The sequence below is a fragment of the Sabethes cyaneus genome, chromosome 3, assembly GCF_943734655.1.
Source record: "Sabethes cyaneus chromosome 3, idSabCyanKW18_F2, whole genome shotgun sequence".
In the NCBI taxonomy this organism is placed as follows: domain Eukaryota; kingdom Metazoa; phylum Arthropoda; class Insecta; order Diptera; family Culicidae; genus Sabethes; species Sabethes cyaneus.
The window spans coordinates 235,989,830-236,003,358 of NC_071355.1; the positions used below are offsets into that span (position 1 = coordinate 235,989,830).

At 42.2% G+C, this 13,529-nt stretch overlaps 1 protein-coding gene across 1 annotated transcript; it reads right to left on the reverse strand.

Moving 5' to 3' along the window:
- Positions 1–7,789: 7,789 nt before the first annotated feature.
- On the reverse strand, positions 7,790–10,774 carry LOC128742340 (bromodomain-containing protein 9). Its single transcript, XM_053838673.1, is given in 6 exon segments — positions 7,790–8,111; positions 8,180–8,284; positions 8,353–9,632; positions 9,688–10,453; positions 10,456–10,590; positions 10,649–10,774. Coding segments are annotated over 6 exon segments (2,541 nt in total). The 5' UTR covers positions 10,701–10,774; the 3' UTR covers positions 7,790–7,908.
- Between the last annotated feature and the right edge of the window lie 2,755 nt (positions 10,775–13,529).

Genomic DNA, 13,529 nt, shown 5'->3' on the forward strand with positions numbered 1-13,529 from the left:
AACATTGCATTCCATACTGGCAGTTAGTGCATTTCCCCCTACTGTTGTGGTTGCTAATTGATGCAGTACAGCAGAAAGCACTAGTTGAGTAAACTCAACACAATGTGCTCATTATGGCGACCTATGGTATGAAGCACGCGAAACAAATTCCGAGAAACTAACACGTAAGTAAACTGATTCCTCGAAATTTACGGAAAGGTCTTTACAGTTTAAACAACTGTTCTGGCAATATAGCTCTATACAGTAGGAACAACAAATCTGTCCAAACATAGAAGACCACGTCCCGGTAGTGAAATGTAATGACAAAGCTTTGCTTTACCCGCAGGCGAGAATTGTCGCCGTCTGAAATCATCGCTTAAATTAACAATTCCAAGTGCTCCCCGTCGAGTCGACAATAGATAGAGGCTGCAACGCGGTCGACGCACGGTTGTTGAGGAATCGTGAGTAGTGAACATGCATTCAATGGTTTCATGATGATAATGAACCAGATATTGGAAATTTGTCCTCGTAGTAATAATAATTAAAACACACATTTACATAAATTTATTAAAAATAATTACATCGGACGGTTCCCCATTGTCAAAACAGCTTTGATAGAACAGTTAACAGATAGAGAAACCACTTTGATTACATTAATTTTGCTTTGCTGACACCTTGCCGATATTCTTTAAATGATAAAGAGCGGGGCTGTGTCCTGTTAGGAGTCCCGTGATTGTGCGTAGTTCACTACGAGTTAAATGGAGTAGTTTTTTAGCTACTGCAGGGTTTTGGTAGATAAACTGTTTAGCTTGTCTACAACCCTGTGTGCGATTCCAACGGGATACTATTTCTAGCTTTTCCCATGTCATCAATTCACTTTTCACGACGGATGTGGAGATGCCCAGAAACGGTTCAAGACCAACGAATCGCTGAGCTGATCCTTGTCTCGCAAGGTTGCTAGGCAAATTCATTGCCCTCGATTCCGCAGTAACCGGGCACCCAAAGTAATAAAACTTTGTTTTGGCGGGAGAGCTCCCTCAATGCTGTGTTGCACTCTCAAACTAATTTGGACACGCATTTGGCGGACTTGAGTGCCAGTAGTGCTGCTTGGCTGTCCGTGAAGATACCGATTTTCGCGTGCCTGTACTTTCGTTTCAAGCATATTGTTGCACAGATGTATATGCATATATTTCTGTTTGAAAAACGGCCATTTTTTTATTAGAAGTTTTAAACCTAAGAGGTTCACTCGCCTCTCGAAGGAGGCCAAGTTATTATGCAGAAAACCGTTTGTTTAAGCAATATATCTAGTGCTTACGCTACGGAATTTTCTTTCGCATTAATTAATTATTTATTTAACTAAGTATTCATGTAACACAAGTAACTTTCTAATGGTTTTCAAAAGTTTGCGTACAATATGATTTCTGCTAATTAGTTTGCTGTTGAGAAGAATGTTTTACAGGATTTTTAAAGACTGCATGGCACTCTCGCATCGAGCCTACTTTTCCCTCCGCAAGACGCTTCGATCAAGGAGCATACGCCGCACAAAGTCCTGTCCTATTCTTTAGCTGACGAATTTCTCGCCGGATCTCTTCGAGATCGGGAGCCGGTTGGTGATGTTCGAGAAAAACCGGTCCTCGATGAGAATATGGTCGATTTGGTTCGAAGTTCATTGGTCAGATGATTTCCAGGGGCCTTTGTGGATATCTTTGTGGGACAAGAAATTGCTTCTGATCACCAAATCTCGCAAAGCTACAAAGTTGACGTTGGCCGTTGTCGTTCGTGTCGATGTCGGCGTGTAGGCTATGGGGCCCGATCGCCGGTCTATGCATTCCCTGCCAACCTGGGCGTTCATATCTCCGTTGACAATCTTGATAGCCTATCGTGAGCAGCTGTCGTACGTTGCCACCAGCTGCGCATAGAACGCTTCCTTCTCGTCGTCGGGTCTACCTTCGTGTGGATAATATACGTGTGTGATAGAGTAGTTGAAGAAAAGGCCTTTTATCCTCAACACGCACATCCTCTCGTTGATTGCTTTTCAGTCCATTACGTGATCCTGCATTTTGCCCAACACTACGAAGCCCGTTCCTAGCTCGTTGATCGCTCCACCGCTCTGGAAAAATTGGGCTTTGCTGCCACAGATCCCCCACACCTTCTTGCCTTTGCGACAGATCTCCTGCAGTGCCACGATGCCAAACTTTCGGGGTTCAAAATGATCGAGCAGCACCCTGTCGTCACAAACGAAATTTAGCGATTTGCAGTTCCAGATACCAAGTCTCCATTCCATGTCCTTATTTTGTCGCCTTTGTCCATGCCGAATGTTCCGAGTAACTGAGAGCTACATAGGGTATGCAGCTGTTTCGTCGTAATTGCGTATTCCCGTCCTATCCAACACAAATTATTAAAAATATCAGCGATTTTTATGACACACAACGCAAAACTACATACTTTATTAGCATAGCATAGCATAGCATACCCTACCGTACACATCATGGGTGGCTGATATGATGTTCCCGTAAGTACACCATACACCTGGCCATGTCCTTACGATTGTAGAAATGGACACGTTAGTTGACCACCTACTTTAAGAGGATGCGCAAAAACTCACGCTATCTTCATAGGTGTTCTTGTACCCAGTAATATACGATATGAATAAAATATTAAAAATAAAAGGATATGGGGCATATATGGGAAAAATAGAACAATCTCACCATCAATCCTTCGAATGAAAAATAATTGCGTCAGTTTCAATCATCTAATATCCAATAATTAATTTAATTTTTCCTTACGATATCCATGTGCATTGTTAAGCTTGTTACGGTAAGAGTCTTAATTGTGCTTGACGAGCTAAAACGAAACAAATAATTAAAATAACATATTATACTTACCTGCTACCAAGGCCGTGTGGCTCAGCCGTCTGCATCTGGGAACCACGCGGCATCGCACCTCCTAGCTTAGCTACTCAATAGAGTATTACCGGGCATGGCCACGTGGAGGCGCTAGGTAGGAGCTTGGGCTGGCAAAAGCTATGTTGGTCGCTTTCTCGTTTGCCTTCCCCATTTCATACCCACGAAATTTGACTGTACTTTATTCCCTAATATTTTAGTTTGTTGACTATCATACGCGATCAATCAAAGTGAGTTGAGATATATTTAAATGCCTTTTTCCATTAAAGAATTCCTGGCTGCCAAATTTCCTACGTTTTTTCGAGCGACGAAGAAGAAAATGTCGACTAATCGTTTCAATTTCCGTGATTCATAAAATGAAAATTACTCAGTGAGTAATACTCACGCAACGCATTATCGTTATTCTGCAGCCGGGAAAACTTGCATGACCTGCAGAAATTTTGCAGAATTACATTTGTCATGTCGTCCTACACAAATACATGCGCGCTAGCTTCGTAAACATTATTGTGATTTTTAATTCGGACGATGAAAAATTTTGATGGACGGATTTTAAAACGGTACGATGAGTTTAAGATATAAAGTCAGTTGCGTAAATTCAATAAATTGCTTTAATAATCGCTTTTTAGTGAATTCATAGGGCACGGATCGAAAGGTATAAGTGTTTTTGAGTCAAATCAGCAGCAGAACTTTTGGAGTATTCATTAAATCCACCTAAGAAATGATGAAAATTAGAATGGCATTCCTTACTACGACGGGAATTAGAAATAAGCCCTAATTAGTTAAATTTATTTTCCATTAGCAGTTATGTTTTGCTGAGCGTTTGTTGATATATTGCGGATCGATAAATGGAATGACAAGTTTTAGGAAATTATAACAGCACTGGAAGCACTGATTACGTAGCGAAAGCAAAGCGTGCTCCGCCAATACAGATGCATTTTTAAGGTACAGAGCAATACTTGCATCGAACGGTAGCCATTTATCCAGCCATCTTTGAGCCATTTTTGGTTTCTCCTTAAGCCATTCGTTTTAAACGCCCTGAAGAGCATCTGGCGAAGTGGACAAGCCGCCCACGTTATATGATTTGGTCGTATCACCTCAGTCAGGCTAAATTTGAAGCTGAAGATTTATGGGCCCTTATAAATGTTTGTCAAGAAAACTGTGGATACATTCCAAGATGTTTAATCTTTATATTAGTTCTTTGAGCTTTATATTAAATTTATTTGCATCATGGCATGCGAAAATCTTACAGGTACAATGATGTACATAACTCTAAAATGTTGTACATAAAAGAGTCATAGTTCACAAATAGTTTTTATGCTCGCATTGTGTTTTATTTAACTGAATAAAAACATTATCTGCTCTGTGCTAATTTTATAGATGGGCAAAAAGGCTCTATTGTGTGAGTGGCTCTAAACCGTTCATTTTCTACCGCGAACATATTCAAATGAGCGGCACGTTGATATCGCGACAAGCAATCGAGTCAAGCAATTGAGTCGAGCAGTCGAGTCGAACAGTCTGGTCGAGCAGTTGGATCAAGCTGTTTAGTCAAGCAATCCAGTCGAGTAGTTCAGTCGTGCAGTTAAATCGAATGGTCGAATCGAGCATTTGAGTCGAGTAGTCCAGTCGAGAAGTGAAATCGAAATCTAGTCGAGCAGTTCAATCAGGCAGTAGAGTCGAGCAGCCGAATCGAACAGTTTAGTCGAGCATTCGGGTCGAGAGGTTAAGTCGATCAGTCAAGTCGAACAGTGAAGTCGAACAGTCTAGTCAAGCAATTGAATCAAACTGTCCAGTCGACCAATCAAGTCAAACAGTCAATTAAGTCGAGCAGTTACTCGAGCAATTGAATCGAGCTGCCGGGTCAAGTATTAAGTCAAGCAAATGTGACGAGCAGTTGAGTCGAGTACTCCAATCGAGCAGTTCAGTCAAGTCGATCTGTCCAATCGAGCAGTTGAGCCGAACAGTCAAATCGAACAGTCCAGTCGAGTAATCAAATCGAGCAGTCTAGCCGAGCAATAGGATCGAGTAATCTAGTCGACCAGAGTTGAGCAAACAAGCAGTCCAACAGTCGACCAGTGAGGTGACTGAGAATAATACCCATTGTTTCATACGTTTTGTCCTGCGTCGTTTGCCTTGGCAGGACCATAAACCTTCCAGCTTACGAAAATCGCTGTCAGTTGATAAAAATTAGTACACTTGCCCAAAGAAGACGGACGTCACAGAGATTGCATGTTTACGATCTGCTAATGGGAATTATCGATACTAGTTATTATCTCTTAGAAGAAATAAATCTGCACGTGCCTCGTTGAATTCTTCGGAATTGAAAGTTTCTCTGGACTCCAGCTCATCGAACCCAGAAAATGGCCAGAAAAACCCTTTAGATTATTTAACGAGGTAAATAATGTGTTCCATTTTAATGTTAGCCAAACTAGATTTAAAACTTTCATTGAAAATGTAAATCAGTTTTAAGATACAGTTAGTCTGTGCTGCCTTGTGCCGAAGACTGTCGAACAATAAACAAATGGTTTACACTCGTTGGTGCACAATAAGAGCGCTCTCTGTACCTCACTCAGTGTAAAGTAGGAAATACAAAATACAAAAGGTAGAGTAATGCTCAATTCATCAATTTTGTTAATAATAATCTTCATCTATTTATCTATATTCTATATATAAGAGGCTTGTCTGTAGCCAAAACTAAAACTAACTAAAAGCAGGCCCCTGACACGTTGTCATGCTTTCACAGCAATGCACAATGAGCAAAAACGAGCTCGTAGTCCCAAGAATTAGAAGCCACTGATTCACTGATTTGGAATCTTACAAGAGTCCTATTCCTACGTAAAAAAATGCAGGAAATCGATTACTGATGGTTTCATCTTGTGCAGACGTCGGGAAGTGGTCCATTTTGCCCTATTATCCCCAAAAATCATGATAAAAACTAATTAAACAGTATAAAAACTTATTCGCCGTCAGTGAAATGAACTCAAATAACTTCCAAACGTTGTCATTACATTAGAAGAAAGAAATCCCATTGATTCCATTCTATGCGAAAAGCAAGAATAGTCCATTTTGCCCTGAGGCTGAGATGCTACTGGCAAATGAATGTAAATTGCGTCAATGTGATCGTGCCATCCCTGACTGGTATGACCTTAGCGGCCATCCATTCTTGGGGAAACTTTAAGTATCTTATTCACTCTTATTAAATGCAAAGGCAACGAGCAGCAGTATTTATTTTAATAATACGGAGTTGAATTTCATACTTACTTACTTTACCAGGCGAGAGCCTCTTGCCGTATCAAGGATTCCTTTCAATTGTACTCGGTCCTGGGCTACTCGTCGCCAATTCGTAGCGCGTCTCGACACACGCAAGTCGGTTTCAACCTGGTCGAGTCATCTAGCACGCTAGGCCTCTCTATTGCTGGTGTCGGTGGGGTTCTTGAAGAGAACGGATTTCACTGTCGTCCGGCATCCTTGCGTCGTAGCCGGCCGACCGTAGTCTCCCAAATTCCGTCAGGTGTACGATGGGAATCTCTTCAAGCAGTGCATGTAACTCCGCCACTCTCCGCTTTCAGTTTGTACTCCGCCAAAAATAATCCGAAAACCTTTCGTTTGAATACGGCAAGTGCTCGTATGGCTTCCGTAAGCAAAACTACTGTCTCAAGTCTGTAGAGGACTACCGGTCTGATTAGACTACCATGAAGGACTACCATATATCTGGTTTTCGACGCATTGATTTGTAACCCTATCTTACTAGCCTCCGTGTTTAGTCTGGCGTAGATTGCCTCCGCCGTCCCAAGATTTCTAGTAATGATGTCGAGACCGTCTGCGAAGGCTAGTAGTTGGCTACTCTTGCTAAAGATCGTTCTTCTTGTTACGATGCCCGCTCGCCGGATCACACCTTAAATAGCGATATTGGATAACATACAACAGGACAGTCCATCCTCTTGCCGCAACCCTTTGCGCGATTCGAAAGGACTTGAGAGTGTCCCCAAAACGCACTCGGAGCACATCACTCGCTCCAGAATAGCTTTGATCAGCCGCGTCAGTTTGTCCGGAAAACCGTACTCGTGCATTATCTGCCATAGCTGTTCTCGTTCAACTGTATCGTATGCTGCCCTGAAATCCACGAAAATATGATGCGTGGTCACGTTGTACTCTCGACATTTCTGGAGGATTTGTCGGAGAGTACAAATTTGATCCGTAGTAGCAAGGGGCCTAATAAAGTCCACCTGATACTGCCCTACGAATTCTCTTGCTATTGGTGATAGACGACGCAATAAAATCTGGGAGAGCACCTTGTAGGCGGCGTTGTCCAACGTGATGCCGCGGTAATTACAGCAATCAAGCCGGTAGCCCTTTTTGTAGATGGGACAGACTACACCTTCCATCCACTCCTCCGGTAGTTTCTCCTCCTTCCAAATCCTAGAAATTATCCAATGAAGTGCCGTTGCTAGCGGTTCTTGGCCATTTTTGTCGAGCTTTGCCGAGAGTCGGTCCTTTCCGGCGATTCTAATATTCTTCAGCTGACGAATTTCTCGCCGAATCACTTCGAGATCGGGAGTTGGCACGCTGTTGTCGTTTGTAGACACACTCCGAGGTTAACTTCCATTCCGCGCTCGTCGATACTTGGCCAAATTTTTTCTCGTGAATATGCTTAGATAATTTTTCCAAGCTCTTGTTTTTCTCTCTATAGCTTGTTGGCATTTCCCGTCAAACCAATCATTTCGTGCTCTGTGCAGAGCTTCATCCAGCACGCGCGCGTAATTCGCAGCAGTGTTCGAAGGCATACTAAAAACTTTAAACAATCCATAGAATATAATGAACCATCCTAATACACTGCTACTTAAATCTAGCATCCTGGCTGGTGAGTTTCACAAATACTGTTCAAGCTCAAATACATTAAAATACCCATCGATTTATTCAGCTTAATTGTCGGCCAACCAATTAATTTGGTTGGCGAAATGCTAGAAAACGGAACTTTAGTCCTGGCATATTAACACAATTGAATGGAAAAAAATTGAAAAAAATGTACTCATTCCATTAGCATCTGCTCGATACTAGGGGCGGCATCCGATTCACCCGTGTCCCCGTTCGAGTTGTTATTCAGCAGATCTCTTAGTTCACTGTCGATATCCACTTGCGAAGGATTCGAGTTCGAGTGGACGTGATGGTGATGCGCTGCCACCGGTTCCGGTTCCAGATCCATATCCATCGGAGTGGTATCAATGATGTCGGCTGAAAATAACAATTCATTTTAGAATGTTTTATCTGATAAGACTGTTTTAAATGTCAATTCGAATTACCACCAGAAGCTCCGCTGCTGTTGAGGGACTGCTGCTGTGCGGAACCTGCATTTGGTTGTGGGTTGATAACTCCAACCGGTGGGTTGTTAAACATTTCCAACCCAACTGAAAATACACAGGTTTCTGTTAGAATATGCAACGAGAAAGAAATATCACGACGACAGTTTAGTTACCATTACTCAACCCCATTGCTTTGCGCAGTCCGTGCGGGGAAGCCAGCGCCAGCGGAGGTAATTGCTTCGCAATCTGCGTCAAATTGTTCGTGATTTGCACCGCCAAATTAACCTCGCTTTCGCCAGCACGCTGCACGAAGGAAAGATGTCCCGGTAACGGGGCAGAGAGACGACTGGTTTGAATTTGATGTAACTTTTCAATCAGCTCGGAATTTTCACTGAGTGCCTGCTGCAAGGTGTTGGTCATACTTGTGCAGCTAATCTGCTGTTCCAACTCGTCGAGAAATTGTACGTCCACGCCCAAACTGGACAGCGTCCGGAGCTGGTTGAAATCCACGTGAACATCGGACAGTTTTTGACGTTTTTCTTCGCGCTCTGCCGGTTCGGGGAAGGTATGTTTCACCGCTTCCTTTTCCTGTCGTTGCATGTCGGATTCGTACAGCGTTGCAAATGCCTTTCGATGGTCTCCGTTCGTTAGAATATCCAACAAACTGTGCGCAATTCCTCCCGCATATGGACTATCCTTTGTGTACTTCATGATGCTTTCAGCATAATCGGCTCCGGTACTATCACCGTAGGTGTTGAGCACCATATCTGATTCTTCTTTCGAAAGGTTGGAAAAACGCGAGTCGAAGACCGGTGCAAAAGAGCTAAATGATCCGTAGCTCAATGGTTTAACAGTTTTTGCGAAATTTCTACGGTCTTCGCGGAATCCCTGCAGCAGAGCGGTTCCGTACTGCAGCTTCCCAGTGAAGGCTTCCAACGAGACAACCTTCTCCGGTGTATTATTTTCATTATCAACCAGAATGTTCATCGTTGTTGTTCCGTCTTTCAACTGCCGCAGGAAACCAATTTTGTTGGCAGACTTTCTTTTCATTAGTTTAGTTCTCGCACTCAAAGTTGCTTTCTGAACTTGTTGCAGAACCTCCTCGGCTGTTAAATCATCCACAAACGGCTCGAATTTCGACGTCGGGTTATTTTCCAATCGAATTTGTTTCCGTTTTTCATCCTCTTCGATTTGAGCGTTAATCTGAGCGTTGATACCTTCGTCGACGGCCGCTGCCATGGCCTCATCAGCCGAGTCTAGCGTGTGATGGTCATTTTCTTGACCTTCCGAGGCAGCCGGTAGTTCAAAACCAAGCTCTTTCGGTGTCAAATCACGCATGTAAGTCATCAACGGTCGCAGCGATCTCATCAGATTCTCCGGCTGGAGTAAGCGTGCGCCAACATGCAATAGCTTTTTTGCCGCTTTGTGGTAAACTGTTTCCGAATGATTGTATCTAGAATGAATCACATTAAAACTGATGCGAAAAAATTATCTAGAAAAACACCCACCTAATAGCATTCTCACACATCAACTTAAAATCTTCACTAAACTCCGACAGTGAAACATACTCATTATCGTCAATTTTCTGCCGAATGGTACTGAAATCCATCGGTTTTGTTATAATCGTCGAATAACCCGGAGCAATGTCATCGGTAACCGGCCACGCAAAGAACTGATGCGGATCTCGTTTTTCCAGTGCCTTTATCAAATGGTCCAATAACCGGGCCAGGGGCGAGCGACTTTGCTTCAGTTTTAGTACGCACGTACGCTGTTCCCGGCCACTGCAGTCGGAACCCGGTGTTTTAGGTGCCTGGTTTGAACCGGTATCCAAAAAGTCCATCTTACTACCCGGTCGAGATGTTGAGTGTACCGAGCTGGGGCTTCGCATCGGTTCCTCGGTAGTCACCGAACTGGGAGCGTTGATTTCCTCCCTCAGCAGTGTGGCCGGAGTTGCCGGAGTGGCAGGCGTTGCCGGTGTCGCTGGTTGTAAATTTAAGCTGATCGGTTCCGGCTCGGGACTCTTAATTGGAATCATCGGTTTCGTTACCGGTAGCGATGATAAACTACCGGTGCTGCCAGAAATGGAAGCGGCAGTATTGAAAAACGCATTCGGTTCCGGTGCCGCCTGTGAACTTTCGTCTCCAACACTGTTGAAGTCTTCCTGGCTGGAATCATCCCGATGACGGCGTTTCTCTTTGTGATGTTTGTGCTTCTTCTCCCGGTCTTTCTTCTTTTTCTTCTTCTTGCTCTTTTTGTGGCGTTCCCCGCCGAGAAGGAAGTACCAGCAGCTAGATCCTGCTGAATTCCGTACGCTGGCGAGTCGTTTCCATGCTCCGGAGTGGAACTGTTTCCACCGACTTTCAGAATCAGCTTCAAGCTTGGCGGACGATCCAGAAGCAAATTTGCTTTCTCTGGAAACGAATCGAGTATGGAAAAACACGGCACACTTAGGAATCAATAATGGCTTACCTTCACGCTCCCTGCGTTCAGATTTGTGCTTTTTATGTTTTTTGGAACCCATTTGATAGCAGAGTAAGTTTTGAATCACTTTATCACCACTTTAATATAAGAAAACAGCTCAAGAAATAATTTTCTACAAAACACAATAAAATAAAAGAACGCTATCGTCAATAAACATGACAGTTTATGAAGCGAAAGCGAGAAGCGAGAACAGACAAACGTCTATCCTGGCTATCGGTTTTCGCCGAGGGGAGCGCACAAAGAATATGCTTTGTGTAATCGTCCTAAAATTACACGAAATACGTCAAGGGCCTAAACAAAATATCACGAGGGTTGCTAGTGTGTGACTGTTTTGGTGGTTTGTGTGCATCGTGTGCACAAACAATTTATTCATATCAAGTAAAACTAGTATTTTAAACAATAATTTTGATTTCAGTAGCTTTCAACATCACTTTGACTGAGCGATGTAAGCTGCTAAATTTAATCAATTAAATTGTTGCACCCCTCGTTATGTTCTATCGTGATGCATTGGAAATGAACCTCGAAAACAGCAAGCAATCAACGAACATTTATCAAAGGTATTGTACATACTCGAGGGCCGGCGATTAAGAAAATTTACAAAATTCTCCCGATAACCATTACCGTGTACCCCCGTTGGTATGACCTTCTTTAATCTGAACATTTTTAATCTGTACCCCGGTGGTATGAATGCGTTCACATTAAAAACCGATCAAGCGTCACACACAATTGACGTTAAAGTGGACCGGTAAATTAAAAAAAGGCAAAAAATCTTAATGCGTTTCTTCTTGCTCAGAAACTTTGGCAATATAGCTCATATGCAACTTATCTGTCTCCAGCACTCAAAATAGACCATTTTAGTCTAAACTGCCGAGCCAAATTCGTATTATACAAACCGAACCTTTAGAATTCGCGCATGTTTGAGATGTTTTCAAAACGTTTGTTTTCGTCAAATCAAAACAACAAGTTCATAGGGTGCGCGTCTTGCGCGTGTGTGAAAATGAATAGAGTTACCAAATATTCAGATTAAAAATGAACTCGCCCAATCTGAACGAGCTGTTTTTCATATTAGCGGGGGTTGAGTGTATTCATAAAGATAAGAATTATTGTAACAGTAGGATATAAAATAAATATTTATTGTCAGAAAAGGTAACCGAGCCGTCATTTTTAGTATTTTTAGAACCTCTTGAAGAAAAATTGTTCTGGAAAATACATGTTCCGTAGCTCGTCACATTTATTTAATGCATAAATTTCTTTTTCTTTTTTTCCTTCGTTCGTGATGAAGTTACAAAATAGCAGAATTTTATGTAAAAATTTGTTGCTTTAACGTAGAACTACATTTTACCTTTGTTGCACTATATTACTATATAACAAAGGTTTAGAAATTGGTCGAAAAACACCAAGTTGATCTTAAGCCCGGAGGACTGACACTGAATCACATGTACATACCTGAGAGAGAGAGAGAGAGAGAGAGAGAGAGAGAGAGAGAGAGAGAGAGAGAGTCGCAGAGACGGTCTTCTTCTTCTCATGCTTTGGTTGTTCTTTTTCTTACTATTACCACAGAGAACAGACATTTATGCTCATATAAAATATCATGCAAATGGTGTGTAAACTTTTGAACAAGACACTAGCGACATCTCTCTTACGGTGCACCAGTTGTTCAATATCCTTGTTGCCATATTTATTATACATTCTTGTCATTATCTATATATTCGAAATACTGGCTACTCTAACAGCAGTAACTGTAGCAACGGTTGTTGCTCGATTTTGTTTATGTTATTTGTTGAACGTGGCTGAAAATGGAAAAATTGAATAGCATTGCAATTTTTTCTTTTATTTTCATAAGTATATCAAATTTGTGTTAGATTTAAAGTTTTTCCACATTGGATCGTGCCATTCCGTCGTTTTACGCACCAAGACTCCACAACGGCGGGACTAGTAGTAACCTTTCATTTTTGAGCATCGGAAAACCTACCACTTCATCGACGTCCACCGATGGTGCAGTGTTTGGCATTGTTTCAATGATCTCGGAGGTTTCGGCCGCTAAATCATGGCTTATTCTCGGTCTGAATGCCAATGGTACGTGAATCAGAATCACCGGAAACTGGAATTCCGCTTCCTCTATCTGGTACGTTCGTTTCTGAAACAGAAACACAGATTCTCGGAATCATTTAATCATTATTATTTTTTATAAATGTTTACTTCATTTTAAGTTTGATATATTGGGTAAACAATACGTTAGTTGCTGTAGCAACTGCGAAATGCTTTAGTGAAAATTTGACGAAAGCTTTGATATGCGTTGACAGTCATGAACAATCAAAGCCCATTATGTCAGTGATGCGAGCGCCACGTAGCGGGAGCATTACCACTTACTTACAAAATGGCGGCAGAGCTTTTACACACGTCCTGAGACCAAGATGAATGTCTGTTCTCTGTGCTATTACCTTTGCTGTCATTTTCGGGCAAATAAATCAAACTTGTGCATGAACTCCTCATTAGACGTGTAAAGTGGGGGTTTTGTAATGACATATTTTGGTACTAATTGGCCCACGGGTATTTCGGTTTTTACAAAAAAATTAATGTACAATTCAGAAAAACAAGACTCATTCAATTCCAAATGTGTGTTTTTCAAATAAACACCAGCAGAAAACTTATACGAATTACCAATACTTTTCCATTTTTTACAAGATAACGACTGGCTGCATTTGACAGATCGGACTGGCTGCATGTGGTACATACCAATCGATAGAGCTCGACGAATTGCGCAATGTTTGTGGTGTGTGTGTGTGTGTGTGTGTGTGTGTGTGTGTGTGTGTGTGTGTGTGTGTGTGTGTGTGTGTGTGTGTGTGTGTGTGTGTGTGTGTGTGTGTGT